Raw genomic sequence first — 23,813 nt, forward strand, 5'->3', positions numbered from 1 at the left:
GAAGTACACTGCTGAGGGGAGCAGCGGGCGGGTCAGGAGAGGTCTGCCACGCCATGTGGTCACCTCCGGGGCAAACGGGAATCGAACTCATTGGGAAGTGGCTTTAGCTTCTCAGTGCTGTGCTTTAACCCGCTGCGCCACCACGGAGGGCCTAAAATGTACTTTCTGAGAAAATATAACCCTATAAAATATTTTTGGCAACTCACTTAATTGTAGAGTAATATGAATTATTCTGCAAAGAATAAGATAATATATGTTCTTTTGAATAAAATTGAAATGACTAACATTTTACATATATTACATTTTCTATTGTGTGCCATTATTTCATTGGGGTTAAAGTGTTTAATGGCTCATTTAGAAAGGCCCTACTTAAAAATTATGTAATAATCAAATTCATTATGACTCGTAAGAATAGATACGAAAGTTATTACCCTCTTAAGAAGGGAATCACTGCAGACTATCAATTTTAGGAAAAAAGTAAAGAATATGAAATATGGTTCACAGCTTTAATTTTGTTTACCCATTTAAGAACTTTGTAAATCCAAAGAGCCCTTCCTAAAATAAAATTCCACTTTCACAGAAAAAAAGTCCATAAGAGCAGTCATCAAATATATGATATAATTTGATATACTGATGTTCAAAGCTGAGTGATCATGTATCTCTTTTGCAGGCTTTAAAGAAAAAAATATTGTATGTTGGGATAAAATTTCAATATGAAAAAAGGGAAACATAAAGGAAAATTATAACCAACCTTCACATTTTGGTTTTTAAAAGGAAATTGTTCATGTCTGAATATCTTATAATTCATGCAGAATGTCTTAAAAAATATTTCTATTTTTGTGTTTTACATTTCAATAAATACAGAAGCTTACATTTTAAGATTGATAACATTCTAATTTCTTATATGACTAAAATAGTAAGCCATACCTCAAAAAAATGATACTTTATAAACAAAGGGCATTGAGTAACTAATAGAAAAGCTTTCAGGTTAATCACCTTAATCATTTCCATTCAGTTTTCTGTGAATTTGGCAAATTTAGGATTATGTCAATAGGTGATATACCAAATGAAACCAAGATAAATTAATCTGAATAGCTCATAAATTTGTTTTTCAACACTATAATTAACATACCTGCAGGTTAGTAACTTCACATTTATTTGAAGGTAATTTTTTGAAGCCTTGTCCAAAAATTCTCACCATCATATAATTATGTTTTCGAATATTACAAAATCCAGCATTCTCAAGTTCTATAATTTCAGGAAGCTTGTCTTTGGAGAAGTGATAACATATTTACTTTAATTAAAAAAAAATTCTTAAGATGCAAATTAAAAGCACATGTAAGGCAATATTTCAAAGTCTATCCTAAATATTACCCAGTACATTATTTAAAATATTAAATGATAAGAGTAATCTGGTATAGAAAGAAATGTTACCTACCATAAAACCAATTTAAAAAGCATTATAGATACTACCAATGCCTAAATGTACTAGTTAAATTAATGTTTCATAATTAATAATTAAGAATAAGTATTAACAAACTACTACAAGAGTTTTTATGTTATAAAAATAGGTAATAAAGACTTTTGTAACAAAATAATGTAGTTAGCAATGCAATATATTAAAATTTTAAAACCTGTTAATTTAAGTGGTAGTTATCAAAATTTATGCATGCTGTTGTAGTAATGCTGACATTTTAATGTATTATTCTATTTTACATGTTACTATTATCAGAGGTGTACTCAAACAAAAGAGAAAAATATTTCTTCTAGGAGTCAGAGTTAATTGACCTTCATATTATTCTAGCTCTTGTCCCGATCTTGGTAAGATCGTACATTATCTCTATCAACAAGTTCTGATTGTCAAATAGATCAATGCAGTTTGTAAAAGCAAACTGCAGTCTTTTGTATCAATACAACAATCTAAGTTAATATAACTTCATTAACAGTCAGTAGGACACAGAATAGGTGATGTGTGCTCAGAATCCTAAAAATATTATTGAAAATTAAGGAAAAACATGTGATGGCTTATTCATTCATACATTCAACAAATGTCATACATTCAAATGTTTACTGAGCAACTTCTAATTTTTTCTGGTGTTTTTCTAGGTACTGGGGGAATATTAATAAATTAGACAAAAGATCCTGATTTCATGTAACTCACATTTTAACATGGGAGTACAAAAAATAAACACATGACAAAATAAATAAAAAGTATTCTTCAAGACTAGGAAGAAAGAATATATTAACTATATTAAGAGATATAAAGTTCATGGGACCATGTCAGAAAAAATATTTTATTTTGAATCAGCATGGTAGTGGTAGGAGAAAATTCATGAGCTATTGGATTAGTGGGTAATAAAATAAAGTGGGCTTTTAAAAATTTCTTTCATATATATTAAGACAAACAGATGAGTGAATCATGAAAATGTGATACATATTCACAATGGAACAATACTCAGCAATCAAGAGATAAACTCATGCCATTTGTGGCAACATGATGGAGTTGGAAGATAGTGAAATAAGTCACAAGGAGAAAGATAAATATTGGATGGTTTCACTTTTATGTGGAATATGGGAAAAACAAACAAAGGATCAAAGACAAGTTTTAAAATCAAGTTTTGAAAGTTCACCATAGATTTGAATTTTCTGAGAAGGGCAGGAAAGGAGAATGTAAATGGTGTGAAAAGGGAGGAGGGGTGGAGAGCACAATGGACTATGGTGGAGTATGAATGCTTTGGTGGTATGTGAGCTACAGAGACCACATCTGAGGGGAGAAATCTTATATTGTCCAAAAATTGATAAGGATGTGAAGCAAAGCAAACTAGTTCGTGCAATGTAGATGGGTTAGAAAACACTTTAAGCAAATTAAAGTAATTGACAAAGCATTATAAATTACATAGTGCTTACAAATACGAAAACTAATTTCTAGTCAAACATTCATTTTTTTCAAGCAGAGAGACCAGCTAGCTGTGTGCAAAAGCTCTGAGTTCAAGAGAACCAAGTGTTATGAAGGAACAGCACAGACAGCATACAATATAGATAGGACAAAGTTCCTGAATGTACCAGATCACATGCATCTTCTGGGCTGTTATAAGATTTTCAGTTTTAACTAAAAAAGATGAAACACTTTTGGGACATTATTGATATAACTTGCTTGTTCCCCTTATATAATCTGACTAACCTCATCTAGTCAGGTAAGAAAAAAGGTAAGACAGAAGGAAAACATTTCACTCTCAAATAACATCGACAGCATCGAAGTTGGAGGATATTAGCTTACCATGTGAATTACTGCAGTCACAGGAACTAGGCCTGGAGAACACAAGCAGCCCCATTCCATACACTCCCCAATGACACTACGTAAATCAGACATTTTAGTTCTGAGACAATGTCTTCAATAGACTTGCCATATTCTTCTGTGTTGTATATTCCCTCTTTCAAAATCCTCTTTTCACATTCACTTTCTAAAAGTGCTAAGCCTGCTTCTGCCCAGCTAAGATCATCATTTAAAAGGACACCCTTAACACACATATCTATAACACTGTCTAGTCTGTTGCCAAGAAAAATGAGACAGAGCCTTCCAAAGCTGGAGTTGGATAGTCTGCTGACCCAGAACCCAGGTGCTGTGCTTGGTGAGGCCAGAGAGTGTGAGTTATGTGGACAGCCTGGATATGATCTTCAGGGAAGAAATAATCAACTCTTCTAGGTCACTTTTGCTGAGACTTGGGAAAGCAAACAGTGGAAAGAAGCACATAAAATTTTCGCCTTTTTCTTCTATTTTGTTGATCCCAACTCTTCTTTTGACTGTGGCTGTCTGTCATTTGTCTCCCACCATCCAAGTTTTATGGTGCATCTTGATTTTCATTCCCAGGATGTTTTTGCAAATATAAGTCCAGTTCAGTTTGCTTCATATGCTTATTTTCTTGAGGAACATTTTTCATATTATTTATTTCTTGAGAGATATATTTGTTTATCTCTCTAACAAGAGCACCTGAATAAATATATTCAGAGGTGACATCTTGTTCTGGTATTAAGGAAATGAATTTGACATGTCTCAGATCTTTGCAACTTGAAATGACTTCTGAAACACTGTTTAGATGATTTAAAGATGGATACAATGAAGCCCTGTCAAGTGAGCAGCTATAATAAGAGAGCTTTACAGGTGATGGCAGAGAAACAGGCATTAGTCAAACACACTTTTTCCTGGTAAAATCCTTCCGGAAGGAAAACAGGACAGTCATTTAGACAAGAACGTTCATCCCAGTAATGTGTGGCAAAACAAAGCCAAAAAACTAAAATAAAACCACCACCAATTTGAACACTAATGTTAATATAAACATGAATAAAAATGATTTTCTTACCTCCATTCATTTATAAAGGCAATACAGCTATTAAAGGTTTCATCAGTTTTGATCCCATTTTATCATGGAAATCATTTTCTGGGTTTTCATCAAAAGTGCCACAAAGTCCCAAAGTTTCTGCAATCGAAAGTAGGGGCTCTGATTGTTAAACACATACCCCATTCTCTGAGATCAGCACACATAAATGCTCCAGAAGAAAACCAAATCCGAAGTGAAAAAACAATGATATTGAAACATTACGCAATGAGCATTAAGCAACCTCCCTCAGCCTCCTGGGGTGCAAGGGATAGAATGCAGCACTATGAAGCCATTGTCAGCCACTGCACCACTAATTCCATACTCCTGGAGGTGAACTGCCTATTCTGTTCCCCACTCTGTCTCTGGTGAATCCTCCCACCTGCTGCACCTCTAACATGTACTTGTATACATACATAAATAAATCTTTTAAAAAAAAAAGGCATTATGGGGAAAATTACATTAAGATATAAACCCATTTATTCCCTTAATATAAAAAGATTTACTAAATTTCTTTAGACTACAACTTTCCTTATAATGATGTATGTCAAAATGGACCTTTGCATTTTGCTAACTCAAAATCTGATCTCTATATTGATCTTATTGAGACATGTTGTGCAAAGGTCTTTGCTAAAATTATTTATTTAATTTTTTTCGAAGATTTATTTATTTATGCATACATGAACTGGGGTACAGGCCAGAGTTAAGGGGGTGACAGGATTCAACAGAGATATAGTGGGGAAGAAAACAGGCAGATTAACGGAAACACACTGCTGAGCAGAGCAGCTGGCGGGACAGGAAAGGTCTCTTGTGCAATGTGGGTCACCTCCATGGCCAGGGATTTAATGGTGCTGCAGTGGCAGCGGATAGCCTTGTAGTGCCTTAACTCCTTGCACCACCAGGGAGGGCTCTCCTAGAATAATTTAAAGGCAGATACATTGTATAACTCCACAGCTATGCACACACACCCATATGCATATATATGCATACATACACACACACACAGCTTCCACTCCTGCTTTAATTTCCTTTAGCTCATTTCTTCTTTAGACACACATACACACACATATATACTATATAATATATATATACATATATATTATATATATATATACATAAATATACATATATGCACACATATGTATTTTATTGTGTATATAACTCTTTCATTATTAAAAGTAAGCTCCATGGGGTAGGATGGGAGGTTTGTCTGCTTTGTTAACCACCATCCCTCTTTCTAGAGGATTTTCCCACTAAAACTTCTGAAACTTTCATTGTAACCATAAAGAATTCTTAATTGTAGAATAAGTTCTTACAACTACTTAATATTTTTCTAAATCTTCGGCATATCATTTGCTATTAGAGAGGTTCTACAGCATTCTTTCATTTGGAATAACTGTATTGACAATAATCGTATCACAATTTTTTTTTTTTAAGATTTATTTATTCACACAGAACTGGGGTACAGGCCAGAGATGCGGAGGGTGAGAAGATTCACCAGGGACAGAGTGGGGAGCAGAACAGGCAGATCGACGAAGTGCACTGCTAAGGGGAGCAGCAGGCGGACCAGGAGAGGTCTGCCGCACCATGTGGTCACCTCCGGGACAGGCAGGGATGGAACTCATGCGGAAGTGGCTTAAACTTCTTAGTGCAGTGCTTTAACCCGCTGCGCCACCAGGGAGGGCCCTGTGTCACAATTTTTGAAAGTATAAACTACTTTATATCGTAAAGAAAGTTTTGACACAACAAACGAAGTTAATGAAGAAATGAAGTTAATGTATTCTCTGCAGATATTAATAGCAAGATAGGTCAGATTACTTTTTGGTCATCTTGCCTATTTTACTTTAAATTCCAGTAGCAAATATCCAGGTATTCCAATAGTTAATCCCTTCAATATCCTTCCAATAAATTAGAAGTGACTTGTTCTTTTAATGATTCTAATTTGTAAGTTTACTCATGTTGACTGAGCCTCGAAGAGCATTTCACTATCATGTAGAAAAGCAATACAATAATTATCTCTTTAAAGAAAATAATTTTAATAAGCAAATGGTCAAATGAAAGTGAAAATTTGGAATATTAGTAATTTATTTTTTAGAAATGGAGACTCAGGGCCCTCCCTGGTGGTGTCACAGGTTAAGACGCAGCACTGCAAGTTGGAACCCTGCCCCGGAGGTGATCTACATGGTACAGCAGACCTCTCCTGTCTCTCCCGCTGCTCCCCTCAGCAGTGTATTATGTCCATCTGCCTGTTCTGCTTCCCACTCTGTGTCTGGTGAAGCCTTTCACCACCCCTGCACCTCTGGCCTGTACCCCAGTTCTGTATACATAAATAAATAAGTCTTTAAAAAAAATGAAACTCACAACTGTATTTTTTAGTTAGGATTAGTCTGTATTTTTTCTTAGGATTAGATTTTTAAAAGAAACATTATACATAAATTAAACAGTATTTTGAAACAAGTCAATGATATCCATATATGCTTTCCTGTCTTATCTTTAAGTAACTAGAACAAAGAAATAATAAAAATAGTTTGATGTTTAAAATAAAACAGCAATAAAATCTAAAAGAAAAAAGACAATTAAATGAAAAAAATTTTGGGAAGTTACCTGCCATCAAATGTAATTATGTGTGGGTCAGTAAATAAGTTGTAGTAAGCAATGGACACATCCTTCACTCAGATCTTGAAAGAAAAGATACATAGTTTTTAAAATAATGTAATAGTTTATTTTTACATAATCTTGCATCTTTTTCCATCTCAGTTGTAATCCCCATGGGCTTCCCATCACCAGATCACCTGTGTGCCATCACATAGTCCAGTGTACTTCCTCCCTGTCCCATTTTTTATCCTATTCCCTACTTGCCCCCCTTAAAATATCGCTGGTATGTAGTTGTTCATTATTATTATTATTTTCTCCCCTGATCCTTTATACTCCTGCAATGAGTGAAACCATCCGGTATTTTTCCTTTAAAAGATATTTTTAGTAAATATTATCATTAACTGTTATGGGGTGATATACAATCATTTGCTTAGCAATCTCAATGAGGTTAAAATTAGTTATTGTTCCAATCTTAGTTATTAAAATGGAATCAATTAAAGTCCAATACAGCTTATTAAATAACTTTAATATTATAAGGTATAATGATAAATATATCTTTTTTAAAGCTTCAATTGTAAATATGTTTTTTGATATTTATCTACCCGGATACTATGTGGAATACAGTTCTGCTTTCCAGGGTGGTCGCCAGGAAAAGGGGAAGTTCCATGTTCTCTGCCCTACCCAGAAGGAGGGTGGAGCTGAGCAGAGAAGAGAAGGATCTGGAGGAAGAAGGAAGCTGGATGGAGAGCCAGAGGGAGACATGAGGAAGCCACATGGTACAGAAAGACATGTGAAGAAACCATGCTTGCTTCTTGGTCCTGGACTGGTTGAAACAGATATGGGTGAGAGATACTGGCAGCATTTATCTTGATTTTGATTTTGCTTTTTTCCTCCCAGACTCGTCTGGCTATTTCTGATCCTTTATTATGGGCCAGAAGGTGCTTTAGTCTTCTGGTAGGCTTTCTGGCCTTGCTTTGGGACAATCCCTTTTGAGTGGACTTTTACCCACGAGGGGATGGGTAACTTCAGGTGTTTGATTTAGAATTATATTCTTTGTCTTTTCCGTATTGCATACTCATTGTATAAAGTTCATTTCCATTAAAGTTCTTATGTCTTCTTTTGATGTAGTGGATGGCAGAACTTATTTAGAGCAGGCAAGTTTGGAGTTTCAGTGGTTCCCCTCCCTCCCTGCCCTGTATCATAACTACATTTTTTCTTATGTTTTGGTAGTGATGGAGCATAAGGATAGAAAAGTTGGAAAGGAGGCACTACAAGACCAGAAACCTGCCTCAAAAATGCTGAGCTGGAGGTAGGGTAGAAGTGATTAACATAGTCATTGAAACAGCTACAGGAACTGAAAAATCTATAGGTACAAAGGCACAGACCCAAACTAAGGGTCTGACTTTTTTTAGTGTTTTAGGGCACAGACCTGAGGTAAAGATATGGAGATGGAGGGCCATTGTAGATTCTTCAGTCCTTTTCAAATTCTATATTGTTATTCAAAATCAATAGCAAACAGGCCACTCCACAAAGAAATGAGCTCCTCCCAAAGAGAAGATTGTATCACCGCAGTTTCTGCACTGGCACTACACTGCTGTCCTTTTGCCCAGCTGTGACTATGAAGATGCTTCTTTTGCCAACTTTTTCCCTCTGCAGGGTAGCAGCCTGCCTCCCTGCCCATGACCTGTATTATTCTGGTGCTTATCTTTACTGACCTTCCTCAGCAGTGGCAGCTCTCCTAATGGCTGCCTGCCTGGGGCCATGCAGACCTCTCTTTAGCAAACTTGTCCCTTTAGGGGCAGCTCTTTCTGTCCTTTTGTGTCTAGCAAGTGTCCTTTATTCTTCTCTCCCTTTTATAATGAAGCCCTTTTAGATATAACTAACATCAGGTATTGTGGAGAAACCTGCGTGGGAAACTTGCTGGAGCTACTGAAAGTGTTACAGGGTAGCCCAGAGTGGACTTGAGCTGGCTGTCTGTGGGGCCTCATCGGCGTGCTCAAAAGTCAGTTATACTGCAGGCACACACAAAAGGGTCAATAATGGGTTTATTCACAAAAAGGGGAAAGGAAAAGGAAACAACCCAGGAAAAGAGAGAGGGATACAAAGTAGCTGGAATACTTTACCAGTGCAGCTAACTTGGAGCTCTAGTCCCAAACTAACGCTGCTAGCCCCAGTCACATGGTCTGAGAGCATTTGCTCCAGAGAGAACCGCTAGCTCTCCAGGGTGAAAGTTGGAAAATCCACTCACTATTTATCCCCCAAAGTCCCAGAATGCCTGCTTAGCTCCGCCCTTAGGTCCTTGCAGTTCTCTCCTTGGTACTGCTGGGAGTTGTAGTTTTTCAATCACTGAAGTAAGGGGTGGAATACAGAAAGCTGGAGTAGGGGTGGAGTCCACAAGACTTTGCAAAGTTCTTTTAGGACATCCTTCCCCTTAACAATTGGGAAGCTCTGGTGAAGCTTTTCCCAGAATGAACCCAAGGACCAACTCTCTGAATAAAACAACTCTGAAAATGACTTCAGTATTACACAAGTTTCATTATTAATGTGCAGTATTTGAAATAACCTGATTGAAAAACACACATTTATATAACATATGGTATCATTAGCTCAACTATGTGTTACTAAATGAGTTTAGCGCTTTTCTGGATCCATCTTGTTGGAAATACTGACTTGCAATGGAACAAGAGATTCTGCTATTTGGGAATGCAGAATTAGTAAGATTATTTGTTTGGTGTCAACCTAGAGCTAGACGAGATTTAAAAAAAATAATGCTTATTTGGAGATGTTCAATTGGCAAATCAGGAAGTACAAACTCAGGCTTTGTACTGCTGGGGTCTTTGTTTTTGTTATTGTTGTTTCAAAAACAAAAATGTGGGCAACAAGTGTAGAACTGACTGAGAACTAGGAATGGTTGTAAATTACATTCCTTACAGTTCTGTGGCTAACTTGTGTTACCATGGATAGAAGAAAAAGGATTGGGCCTCCCTGGTGACAAAGCTATTACCAGCCACTGCAGCATTGTGACAGGGTGGCCCCCAGGAAAAGGGGAAGTTCCAGGTTCCCTGTCCCACCCAGAAGGAGGGTGGAGCTGAGCAGAGAAAAGGAAAGGAGAGAAGGAATTCAGGAGGAAGGAAGCAGATGGAGAGCCAGAAGGAAACCTGAGGAAGCCACAGGAAGTAAAGGGAGACATCTGAAGCAATGTTACAGGGCACCCCAATGTGAATTGGGTTGCCTGTCTGTGGGTCTTAACCCGTGCACTTACGATTCAATCATATTATGGACACACTTAAAAGTTAAATAATGGATTTATTTATAAGGAGAAAGGTAAAGGAATAACCCAGGGAAAGAGGGAGAGAAACACAGGTTAACTAGGATGTCCTACCAGTTCTGCTGACTTAGACTCCACCGGCATGCTGAAAACTGATTGAGCGCCAAAATGATCAGCTGTGAATCACCAGGTCCCAACCCAGTGCCCACATGTCCGGTTTTATCCCAACCTGGCTGCTCAGCTCCGCCCTCACGTGCCGGCGTGCTTCTTCTTGGTACTGATGGGATTTGAGTTCCAGCAACTGGAATAGGGGCGGAATCCATGAAACCTGTACCTGTTACAGAAAGTGTTTATTTCTTGGCCCTGGACAGGTTGAAAGAGATGTGGGTAAGAGACCCGTGGGGAGGTTGACTATGGCAGTGTTTATATTGATTTTCATTTTGCTCTTTTCCTCCCAGACTTGTCTGGCCATATCTGACCCGTTTCTATGCAGCGGATGGCAGAACCTATTTAGAGCAGACAGATTTGGGGGTTCAGTTGTGTCCCTCTCCTTGCCCTGTAACAGCATGAGTTCTATTCCTGGCCAGGGAGCTGGCCAACATGGTGCAGCAGACCTCTCTTGTCTTAACTGCTGCTCCCTACAGTAGTGTATTTCAGTAGATCTGTCTGTTCAGCTCCCTACTCTGTCTCTGGTGAATCCTCTCACTCTTCCACACCTTGGCCTATATCCCAGCTTATGTATGCATAAATAAGTAATTAAAAAAAAAAAAAAAGAAAACAGGGGCCCTCTGGTGGCGCAGCGGGTTAAAGCACAGCACTGAGAATCTAAAGCCACTTCCGCATGAGTTCGATTCCTGCCTGCCCCGGAGGTGACCACATGGTGTGGCAGACCTCTCCTGACCCACCCGCTGCTCCCCTCAGCAGTGTACTTCGTCGATCTGCCTGTTCTGCTCCCCACTCTGTCCCTGGTGAATCCTCTCACCCTCCACATCTCTGGCCTGTACCCCAGTTCTGTATGCACGAATAAATAAATCTTTAAAAAAAAAAAAAACAAAAAAAACAAAAGGATTGTTTTTACACAGTTCTTGGAGAAAGACATGTTAGCTGGAAACTGGCTCTTAGCGATCAAAAAAAAATGTTATTGTTTTAAGTTAAAAGTTCAATAAGATTGAATTTCTAGCCCTAGCCCATGTTGGAGTTGGTCTGGTCTATCCCAAACAACTTTTTCACAGTGATTTCCTGGTCCTGTGCAAAAGAGCACTCAGAGAAACAAAAGCTAAGCCATGTTCCACTACAGAGATGGCCAAATGTCTCTTTCGAAAGAAAGGAAAGACTCAGTGGGTGCTGGAATAGAAAGTGAGATGAGAAATATGTGAGTGCGAGAGAGACACAGAATAACATACATATGCAGAAAGACAGACTGGGGGAGAGGTTTTGTGAAGGCTCCTAATTCTAGTTTACAACAACTCCAGAATGTTGTGCCAACTGCAATGGAAAACCATAGAAGACTAAAACATACATCCTATAAATTCCCTTTGGGCTTGATTTGTCTTTTGTTAAAACTAAAAATATATTGAACTAAAAAAAAAAAACTTTAAAAAATCATTAAAAAATACAGATCACTAAATAAATAGTTGTGCTTATGCACTATATGAGGAAAAATAGAAAAATATAATCACACATTATATCTAAACATGGCAATTGTTTAGGGAGGAACTATGGAGCATATATCATTAAAAGTAAATAACTAAAAATTTCACCAAAATATATAATTTGTTCATTTTCAGAGGGGAAGAAAACCACAAGGTCAATATTTTTCATGTGAAAGTTATGGGAAGACTAGAATACACAACTCTTCCTTTACAAAGTCTATGGTTAACTGTAAGCAATCTATAATTTGACTGTAGTTAGGTATAGATTGTACATAAAAATAACTATAGGAAAGACAGAGGTAAGATTCATAAGCCAACAATCAAAAAATAAGTGATTAAAATTTGCCAAATAATGCTCTATCTTAAAATTTTCATTCATAGGTTAAACTATCTTTTTCATTCCCTTTCCTTTCTCTGATCTAAGCAAGAATTTCCTAGTTTTGAATCCTGTGAAAACATAACTGAGAACAAACTGGTAAGAATAAAGCGAAGTGACTTTATTTCAATAAAATATATTAAAAACATTGGTCCTGAAATCTGCATTATAAAAATGCTTTTAACCACAGGCATACCCACTTTGTGTAGATTTAGAATTAGGAAAAAAAAAATTAAAGGAACAAAATTAAAATGAACTCGTGAATTCAGTAGTCCCTCGAATGCCCCTTCAAACCATCTCCTGGAAAGACCTTCACAGACTGACTCTTAGGGAGATTATCCGAGCCTCGGAGAAGATCCTGGACCTCCTGGAACTTCACACCTGATCTCTACTTCAAACCGCAGCCTGACCCTGGGCTTCTGCCTAGACCTGCGCTTTGAGCCCCACCTGTGCGCAGACACTATTAACTTTGCCCAGGGGCCTGGGCAGGACTCTCAAAGGGCTTTAGTGAGGGTGTGTCACTCGGGCTCCAGCTGTGCAGACCTGTGTGGGCCACCTTTGGAGACCTGGCCACCTGCCTGACCCTGGGCTCACGCTCTGGGGCTACTTCCTCTAGCACTGACTGCTCCAGTGTCTGGCAGTGGCCGTCAGGCCTTGGAATAGGTGTTGCTGATTGCAGTGCGGCCACCTCAGCAGCGCCGCCAAGAGTTGAATCTTGTTCCATCACAAGCGCTGCTCCAAGCTCTGGATACAGGAATGACGCCATCTTGAATGAGGGGCCTTTGTTTTGAGCACTGGATATGCATACACGGATCTGGGTAAGACAGCCTCTTCTTGTGTCCTACGAATTCGTTCCTTTCCCCCAAGCTCCTGTTTGCTAGTAAACCCCATTATTTGTTGCATCCGTGAGCCCAAGCACAGGCCTCTTGCCTTTGGGTAAATAGTGAATTGGGCTTTTGGTGGAATCAGCCTGGAATCTGAGGACCCCAAGTTGTCTCTTTTTCGGTTCTTGTCTTTGGTGAGGAAGGAGTTAAATATTGGGACCAGAGTTACAAAAAAGCAAGAGATTTATTGATAGACGAGAGGAAGGACAGGTGTTGATAGATAAGAAGGACTGGAAAGCCCCTCTGATCGGAGAGTGGTCCAGAGTGGGTATTCACTAAGGTCGTGATCAATAGGTGGGTACAGTTGGCCAGGACTGGGGTCTGGCTCTTGTGCGTCTCTGTGTTGTGACTCTTGCAGATTGACTGGCCTTTTGGGGGTGTCTTCTGGGCTCCTGAGGCCAAATGAGTTTTCCCACATTACCTAGCCTACCTTTCCCATCAGCTTTTGTCCATAGTTATTGTGTTGGTGTTTGGAACATTCCATGCTCCTGCTGGGTTCAAGTGGCTGGGGGTGGGGCAGGGGTTACTCCTGGAGAAGCCCAGGGAGCTCTGACTATGATTACAGCCGCTGCCCCTGTTTTCACCAGGTCTAGTGGTGAAAGCCTAGGAATTCAAGCCCTAAATCACCATAGCTTCTTGCCCCAGGAGCCACAAAAGGTAATTCGCAGGCAAGCCCTCAGATAAACAAAAGAAGAAAGTTTTATTTAGAGAATAAAGAAACAGTTTATTTAGAGGTAAAGTGATGGCTCCCAGGCAGCGATGCCAAGGAGGGACAGGGCAACGGTATCATTATGAACCCGTGTCCAGGGGATAATTAAACCTTTCTTCTCTATTCTAAAATGTCATTGGGCCTCCCTGGTGGTGCAAGGGCTTATCGAAGCATTATGAAGCTATTGGCAGCCAATGATGCATGAGTTTGATTCCCAGCCCACCAGGGAGCTGACTCACATGAGTTTGATCCCCAGGCGGCCATGGCACTGACTCACATAGCGCGGCAGACCTCTCCTGCTTCCCCCTGCTGCTCAGCAGTATGTTTCAGTCAGTTTGCCTGTTCTGCTCCCCACTCTGTCGCTGGTGAATCTTCTCACCCCCTGCACCTCTGACCTGTAGCCCAGTTCTTGTATGCATAAGTAAATATATTTCAAAAAATAGAAAATGGAGTTCAGGTACCATCCAGAGGCAAAGACCTTGGTATAATAATGGAGACAAGGTCAGAGAAGGTTTAGTATTTTTCTTAAGAAGCATATGCCACCATCTGGTTGACAAGTCTATCACCCAGAAGCAATAGTTCACTTGCTTGTAGTCACGGAGCTGCTAAGACAATTGACTTAAAAAAAAGTTCCTACAAATTATGATTTGCGATAATTCATTAAACAATGATTTATATGCACTATTTTTAGAGCTCTAGTTTCCAAGATTGCATGCACAGGTAGAGAAGCAAGCACATCCAAAATGCCCCCAGCCTCAGACATTGATTCTTACTTCTTCAACACTATATTGTATTCTGATGGTTATTTTAACATATTACCACAAACTAAAGGGCTTAAAAAAAAAAAACAGTTTTTATCTTACTATCTTGACAGAGTATGAAATAAATCCATTTCCATGTACTAAATCAAGGCCTTAGCAGGTCTACCTTCCTTCTGGATGCTCTAGACCAAAAATTTATTGATTTTTTTTTTTTTTTTACCTCTCCTGCTTCTAAATGCCTCCTACATCCTTAGTTCATGGTTCCCTCCTCCATCTTTAAAGTCAACAGTTCATCATCATCTCTCCTTTCTGACCTCTGCTTCAGTCCTTAAATCTATAATTGGCTCTCATGCTTTTCTTTGATAAAAAGATTTGTCAGTACATTCAGCTCAGCTGGATAATTCAGGCTACTCTTCCTTGATTAGGTCACATCTGCAAAGTTCTTATACCATGTAAAACAACATATTCATAAATTTCTGGGACTGGGACCATGACATTCTGGGAAATGGAACTTCATTGTTTATTCTGTTATACGTGGGCTTTCAAAATCCCAAGTTTCTCTAACACAGACTCATTAATATGCTAGCATATTACTAACTTAAAAGAAGAAACATGAATTTTATTTATCAGGGAAGAAATACAAAGCAGTCTTTAGTGAACTGCCTTCTTACCAGCAAAATGAGAAAATTATACTCTGTGATTATAGTGGACCTTTTTTTACTATAACATTTGAGCATTTGAATATGGAAAAACAAACTTAGTGCTATAGAATATTTATTACAAATTACTTCTCAGCGGTTTTGTCATTTTTATACAATAAAAACAATTAAAAACTATTTTAATGAAGAATTTAATTTGTTTTGATTTAATATTTTTCATGATGTGATTTAAAAATGTGATTGGACTACTAAGGTTCCTTTGAATGGAGTTGGAAAGATGTATATTTTCCCTTTCAACAACTACTTACATACATAATTAGTAATGTTTGCATCTAAGTATGTTACAAACACCTTTATAGTTGAAGTGCTTGGCTAGTGTTATATTTAAATATTATTTAAATTTTTCTAGAATCTAAAATTTCTAAAACCCTTAAATAAAATGTTGTAGCAAGTGGTTAAAGCTATGTGACAAGTTTGGTTTTGTTTCTATAACTTATGTTGTAATTTCTTTCTAAGTCATCAAACATCTTGAGCCTTACAATTATAACCTGTAATATATAATTAAACTCTATAACCATCGAATGGATGATTGATAGTAGAGCAGTAGTTTTATTATTTAGAAAATGGATAGTTAGATTAATAACACAGGCTAATAGATGTCAGTAAATAAATTTTTTTTTGCAAGTACCCATCCTAATCCGATTTGAAATAAGTGGCGTTATAAGATGCAAACTGAGATGTAATTGAAAGCATTAAAATTCGCCTATGTTTAGTGTATAATTCATTGAACATTAGCATACTTACAGAGCAATATAAATATTACTAAATATAATTTTGGAATGTTTCCACTACTCTAAAGACAAACCTCATGTCAATTTATAGTTGCTCTCTTTTCCAGCTGATCTTAGAGAATTAATTGCCTTTGCATGTATTTGCCATGGAGCTGACTCACATAGCACAGAAGATCTTAAGGCAGAAATACCTTAAGTAATATAGTTCTATACTTTCTAATACTTAGGTCTCAGGAAATTAAATTAATTTGCACTTCCGTGAATTAACATAATGTGGAAAAAAGAGCAAACATTGTTGAATTAGACCAACTTTGATTTAGGATTGGGATTTGAAACTTTAAAAGTATTATTTCTTGACTTGTAAAGTGAGATTTCAACCCAAAGACTAATGGAGAGCTATCCAAGCCTCTCTGATTGACCACCACCTTTAACCTGTGAATCCCTAATTCTTTGAATATATTGAGTGATTGTTACAGCTGATGGTAATCATTCTGATGCACCTGAAGAAATCTCTCATCACCATTTTGCCAAATGAAGGCTATTTCAGATACTGATGCTCCGGCCCCATTATGTCCTCACCTTTGGAGAATTTAAATTCTGGACTTGGAATGTTAAACCTGGTTCTCCATTGCTTTGCAAACTATTGGATTGTACCAAAAAGACTAAATAAGGCTAAGTAATTCAGTGAAGTGGTGAAGATCATAAGTTGTGGAATGAGAATGCCTCATTTGGAAAACTTAATCTGCTGCATTCCACTTACCTTTGTCTTTCTTTTTTTTTAATTGATTTATTTATGCATAAGAACTGGGATACAAGCCAAGAGGTGCAGGGTTGGTGAGAGGCTTCACCAGAGACAGAGTGGGGAGAAGAACAGGCAGACTGGCGAAGTACACTGCTGAGGGGGGCAGCGGGCGGGTCAGGAGAGCTGTGCCACGCCATGTGGGTCACCTCCAGGGTGGGGGATTGAACTTGCACTAAAGTGCTTGCTGCTCGCTTGCAGTCTGCATCCTAATCCTTTGCACCACCAAGGAAGACCTGTCTTTTGTTTCTTTATTTAAAAATGAAATTAATATTTGCCTATTTTTAGTCCACAAGCGACTGTGTTTATCATACATAGCATGTAGAATATGTTTTACAAATTATTGATATTTTATTATTGTTAATGATATTGCTATGAATTCTAGCAACCCACCCTCATTGAGGACAACTATTCACTGAACCCTAAAGATAAAAATACAGGAAATTATCAGAAAATTTAGAGATTGCCTTCATAAAACCCTACTCCTTTCCTCTTTACTGTTTTTCTCCTATATACTTCTTGTCATTTAACGGTGATACAGTACCCCTAACAGACTTCCATGAACTTGTAGATCAGAAAAGTCTGCTTTCACCATTTACTTTCATGACTTAGATACATTGATGCCTGGGTTTAAATTAAGCACACTACTTAGAATATTTGGAAAATGGAAATTATATACTAGTTCTTACTGCGATGGAAAAAAATTAAATACATTATAAATATTTATAAGCATGTATATATATTTAGCATGATGCTTGTCAACTGATAAATAAATGGCAGAGCTACTTCCTGTATATTTCTGTATTGTTTATAAGCATAGTTATTGAAATATCCTATTCTGCTATTTGTTATAGAGTAAATGTACCAATGGCAACATAAAATTGAAGTGGGCAGTGATGTTCTTCATCACAACTCTAGAAAAATCTATGTACTAACTTAGTCTCAACTGAGTTACAACAATTTGCTCTAAGAGTGACAAAGTTTGCTCTAGGTTTGTCAAAGTTTTTCTGTAGAGAAATAGATAGTAAATATTTAGATCTATGTTGAGATTACTTTGCTATCATTGTAAAGTGAAAACAGTCATAGACAATAGGTAAATGATTGAGCTTGGCTGTACTATAACATTCAATCTCCTAAAACAGACTGCCATCACATTCAACCTGTGGGTCCTGGTTCTCAAATCCCTCAGATAATTAAAGGATTATATGTATTGGTAACTGGTTGCCCTCCAAATAGCAATTTTATTTTCTTTCTTAATTTTATTTTTTAAAGATTTATTTATTTATGCATCAAAGAACTGGGGTATAGGGCAGAGGTGTGGATGGTAAGAGGGTTCACCAGAGACAGCATGAGGAACAGAACCCACAGATCTATTGAAGTACACTGCTGAGGGGAGCAGCAGGCATGGGTTCCCTCCCTGGCTGGGATCCAACTCATGCTGCAGTTGAGAGTGTCATAGTGCTGTTTAACAGGTTGCACCACCAGGGAGGGTCCTCTTCATGGTAAAATATGTTTTAAAATTTTATCTTATGGATACATTTCAATTCTATCTTAGAACTTCTATATTGTCTGACCTACATAATAATAAGATGGTTGAAAAAAACTTCCATGAATATCTTAATAAAAGTTACCTATGTAAAGCTGGAAAAATTGTCCTGACCAGAGGTTGTTAAGCTTAATTTAAGATGAACAATTTATTCAAATAAAACAGTATTCAAAGAAAAGCTTTGATTGAAAATGAAATAGAGTCATAGAGCTTTGCCCGCCAGCTCTGGGAGGCTAGTTTTGAATGCATGGAGTAAGGGCAGTGTAGGTGGCTCACAAAGGCAGAATGAGAGATACAAATAAATGTATGCCTATGGTTTGGTGCAAAATAACTGATAGGCAGAAGTGGCAACTAGGACCTGAAGCATGGTTTGACCATGGACAGGGCTATTGGTACCAGTGGCTTTTATACTAATAGAATTTGGGTCTATCTTGACAGATGGGTTTTTTTTTTTTTTTTTTAAGATTTACTTATTTGTTCATACAGAACTGGGGTACAGGCCAGAGGCTCAGGGGTGGTGAGAAGCTTCACCAGAGACAGAGTGGGGAGTAGAACAGGCAGATCGATGAAGTATGCTGCTGAGGGGAGCAGCAGGCAGGTCAGGAGAGTTCTGCCACGCTATGTGGTCACCTCCAGGGCAGGAGGGAATCAAACTCATGTGGAAGTGGCTTTAGCTTCTCAGTGCAGTGCTTTAACCCGCTGCACCGATGGTCTTTTTTTTTTTTTTTTAATATAAACCAATCATTGTTTTCCTTCTCTTCTTTTCTTTTTTTTTCTTTTTACTTTTTATATTTATGAAATTTTCCACCTTAAAATGTAGCAAATAGTTTAAGACAAACAAAGAAATACTGTCCAGAATACTGTCCAGATTGAATAACAACTCTAGAGGACCTGCCCTCAGCAACCTTGCTCAAGATCAAGGTCCTCATTTTAAAAATGGACTAGACATCAGGACGTGGTTGGTGAGGCTGGCATATGTTCTTTGACAATAATGTCCAAATGCACTAACATGTTGTTTTGATTTAGGAGAACTGAGTTGATCCTGTAGCAGTGAGGAGTGAAAACTTCGTGGTTAGGCAGACTTGATCTAGAAAGCCCACCTTTATACCCTTCTGTTTTCCAACATAATTCATTTCTAGCATAAGGGGAAAAATACCTTAAAGAAAATGTTTAGCTCCATCTTGGCTTACAGTTATAAATGAATATAGTGGGCTATTATTAAGTTTTAGATGGAAATAAAACTTTTGATGTAAAGTAGTGAGAAAATAATTCTGTAACAGCTTCATTGGGTCAAAGTGATTATACACATACAATCACATGATTATACATTTTTATCATGTATGCATTTTTATCTTTTGGGAGCTATAGAACAAATATCTTCAAAATTATTACATCAAAATATTTAATTACAGTAACTTAATTTCTAGTTTATTACCCTTATTTCATTAAATTTCTATCAGGAAACATAGTAGCAATATGAGTCCCTTTGGAAATTTCCACAAAGCTCTAGGATGCAGCTGTACATATGTAACACTGACATTTCCTGTGCAACTATACAGGAGTCTGTCTGCCAGTGTCAGGGAAACATATATCTAAAGTTCATCATGATGTGTCACAATATGAGTAAGAAACCACACTTCAAATTAAATGAGCATATGAACATAATTCATTATAGGAGGAAACAAAAAAATCATGTTGGTAAAACGAAACATGTGGCTTCTGGTGAATAACATCATGCTGAGCAATGGTTTGAATAAGAGCCTTCAAAAAAAAAAAAAAAAAAAGGAAGCCTTTGCCCCTCCCTGGTGGCGCAGCAGGTTAAAGCGCCGCGTGAGTTCCATTCCTGCCTGCCCCGGAGGTGACCACATGGCGTGGCAGACCTCTCCTGGCCCGCCCGCTTCCCTCAGCAGTGTACTTCATCGATCTGCCTGTTCTGCTCCCCACTCTGTCTCTGGTGAAGCCTCTCACCGCCCCTGAGCCTCTGGCCTGTACCCCAGTTCTAAATGCACAAATAAATAAATCTTTAAAAAAAAAAAAAAAGGAAGCCTTTAAAAAGGAACTATTTTTCCCACTTTAACTACCAAAGAAAATTCACAGTCTTCCTTCAGATTCATGAATTTTCTGTTTGTTATGACAGTCACAAGTTAATTTCTATTGAGTAGCAATTTCAGCTTCAGGTAGTAATGAAAAAGGCATAAACCTCAATAGCACTGTAATAAAAGGATTTTGTGTAGTGATAGAGGACATTATCTGAATTAAGTGAAAAAAGATTTCAAAAACAATCAGTGCTCAAGCATCTTAAAATCAGGTCTGTAGCTCAACATTAGGAGCAGGATATCTAATAAAAAGATTTCTGAGCATCCTTGGCCAAAAAATACTGTTTACAGTTTTCTTTAAACATTATTTAAATAGTGGTTAGTTTGCTTTAGTAAATCAGCAAGACCTATAATAATAATCTCAGAGAACAGTGGAATGGAGTATAAAATTGGATTTACAGTTTGGTTTAGTGTCTCCTAATTGTGATAAAAATAATTTCCAATAAATTGTATTAATATTTATTGTAATTTCATGTAAATAGATATTTACATGGGCATGATTTGTTACATGCTATAGATGAAACTATAATAAATAATACATAGGTCACCTAAAAAAAATTGTGTCAGTCAAGTTGCAGGACAGGAAAAAAAAATAACACTATGATATTATGAGTAGGAGAAGTTAAATGGAAGAATTGTATCTTATGAAATCACTGCAGGGGTTGAAATAAAAGGCTATAGTCTGGGTCCAAGAATTTCATATCACAAAGATCTGATCTAAGGTAGGGGCTTCTACTGCTGCCATTGTTAGAAATGTGACTAATGTGTGCCTTAGGAAATATTTGTTCTAAATACCCAAGCCAGGATTTGGAAAGCAGTCTACAGCTGCCAAATTGCTGTTAATTGGCAAAATGTAGGGAAGAGGAATATGGGATACATAAAATCTGGCCATAACTTGCAGTAGTCACTGAAAATGTGGCACTGAATGAAGAATTGCTATTGAAAACTGCTTCTTTCCTCTCTTTTCTGCCAGAAGAAAGATCATAAAAACTGCAGCAAGCCTTCCCACATGCTTTCTAAATAGTTCTGATGTTGAGAGCTAGAAACCTGCATCTAGAAAGCCACCTAGAATTAAACTTGAAACCAAATTACTGTCTTTAGCTGCTGTAAGACAGGAAAGAAGATGTGGAGTTGTTGGGAATTGAAGATTCAGTTAACAATATCCAATATTAAGGCAACAAGTCAGCTAATACCATGAGCACAGTGTTGTCCAGACGCGAGTATTCTTTCATCACACACACAACTTCTCTCAATCCTTTGTTCCCCTAACATGATCCTCCTTATTCCCAGCAATTTTGTGTGTCCTCTAGAACTTTACATCATAACTGAACCCATAGAATCTCAAAATTTTTATTGAATCCTCCCTTCATCTTATATCTATCTTGGCATCTAGGTTATGAGAAAAGCACTCTCTGTTTTAGTTCTCGGTTTGATCATTAGAATCATGTCAATATTCTTTTGAATCCTCAATGTCTTTTCCACCCCATTGCTCCTCTAAAATAGTGATTCCCCAAATTTTATGATAATGAGATCTAGATATAATTTTTATTTCTACTTATCATTGGCCTTCTGCCTACTCACATTAGTTGAGGACTTAAACACCTGGAGATTATAACTCTCTGTCCTTGTTTCTGAAATATCCCAGGGTGATTTTTACAGATTTTGAATAACATCTTATACTTTACTAAATTAATCTTTTCATACCTCAACTTCAATGATTATCACCTTTGCTTGTCCTGACACAACACAATGTAAAGTTTCTTCTTGATATGTTCACCTTTTTATCAACATATACTATCCGTTGTCTTCTGTAACTTTTTTGTTGTTGTTATTTTAAAATATATGTGATAGTAATACAACTACTTCCAATCTTTTGTTATTGCATGGAATGTCTTCTTTCCATAATTTAATTTTTATCCTATTTTTCCTTAGAATTAATATCTAATATTTGAATATATTCTGCTAACATCAGCTTTTAATTGGAGAATTTAATTCTTTTGCCAAGTATCACAGAAAAGTAATGATTTTCCTCTGAAAAGTTTCTATTTGTTTCTTCTAAGTTATATGTAATTACTATTACTAATACTGTTTACTATTGTACATTACATACATAATTCCCTTAGTATAGATTTCTTCATTTTAAAATTTTATTTTGTATTTTTATGTTTTTTTCTAGTGTATTGTTTCTATTTCTTTTTTCTGTATAGCTTTTTAGTTATTTTCATAGTGAGTACCCTCAAGGTATTAATTCATCTCTTTAACTTATAAAAATCTATTTTTAATCACTAACACCTTAGCTTCAAAAGTATCCAAAAACTCCTGCTAAACAGTCTGGTACTTCTCCTTCTATATACTTGCTGTCACAATTACATTTTTGTATATTGTGTGTCCATTTACATTAATTTACAAATACTGTTTTAGCATTTGTCCCTTGAATCATATGCAAAAACAAGATGTTACAGGCCAAAATATAATAACATCTTTTGTATTTACCTACATAGCTTTCTCATGAGGGTCCTTTAATTCTTAATTTTGCTTTTAGTTACAGTCTGGTGACTTTTCATTCTCACCTAAAGGTGAAATTAAAAGGTAGGCTTGCTAGCAACAAACTTCCCTAGCTCTTATTTATATCAGAATGATTTAATTTCTTCATTAAAAAAAATCTTTGCGATGAGTGTAAATCTTAGCTGTTCTCCAGCCATACATATACAGAGACATTTTGTGGGGGTGGAGTGGGGAATGGGATCAAAAACGGGGGGGTGGGGAGGGAAGTGCTTGGGACTATAGTGATGGCACACGGGTGACTTGGTGATGGGAAACCCGCGGGGATTACAATTGAGATGAAAAAATAAAAAAATGTACAAAATGATATAAAAATAAACTGTTACAATAAAAAAAAATCTTAGCTGTTCTCACCATAACAACAGCAAAATTGGTAATTTCATGAAGCGTTAAGTTTATTGTGATGTACAATAAGCTATAACTTGTTTATTATTGGTACACATTATTCTACTTATTATGCTAAACATTTTGCAAATATGTGCATAACTCATTATGTTATATACCTCAAACTTATATAATACTACGTGCTAATTATATTTCAAAATTAAACAAAACTCAAAACCTCCATTTGTTGGTAACTTGCATCAGGTATTAAATGAAAACTTTAGAACATTATCAATTTCCAACTTCTCCTCTCCAAATTTTTGTTTTCTTTATGGTCCACTAGGTGGAAGCAATATTCACTCCATTCAGTTAATAAGGTCACTACTTTGTTAAGAATGTATGTGCTTTGTCAGTGGGA

The 23,813-nt window shown here is 37.0% G+C and overlaps 1 protein-coding gene across 1 annotated transcript in view; it reads right to left on the reverse strand.

Moving 5' to 3' along the window:
- VWDE (von Willebrand factor D and EGF domains) overlaps positions 1–4,558 on the reverse strand; it is a 19,868-nt gene extending 15,310 nt beyond the window's left edge. Inside the window, 12 exon segments of the mRNA XM_004695987.1 lie at positions 1,133–1,269; positions 3,278–3,307; positions 3,310–3,366; positions 3,369–3,592; positions 3,594–3,647; positions 3,649–3,691; positions 3,694–3,760; positions 3,762–4,183; positions 4,186–4,211; positions 4,359–4,419; positions 4,422–4,471; positions 4,473–4,558. Of these exon segments, the coding sequence (XP_004696044.1) occupies positions 1,133–1,269; positions 3,278–3,307; positions 3,310–3,366; positions 3,369–3,592; positions 3,594–3,647; positions 3,649–3,691; positions 3,694–3,760; positions 3,762–4,183; positions 4,186–4,211; positions 4,359–4,419; positions 4,422–4,471; positions 4,473–4,540 (1,239 nt within the window). The 5' untranslated portion in view covers positions 4,541–4,558.
- Positions 4,559–23,813: the final 19,255 nt, after the last annotated feature.

Source organism: Condylura cristata, unplaced genomic scaffold (genome assembly GCF_000260355.1).
Source record: "Condylura cristata isolate star-nosed mole 26May11 unplaced genomic scaffold, ConCri1.0 scaffold00005, whole genome shotgun sequence".
NCBI lineage: Eukaryota > Metazoa > Chordata > Mammalia > Eulipotyphla > Talpidae > Condylura > Condylura cristata.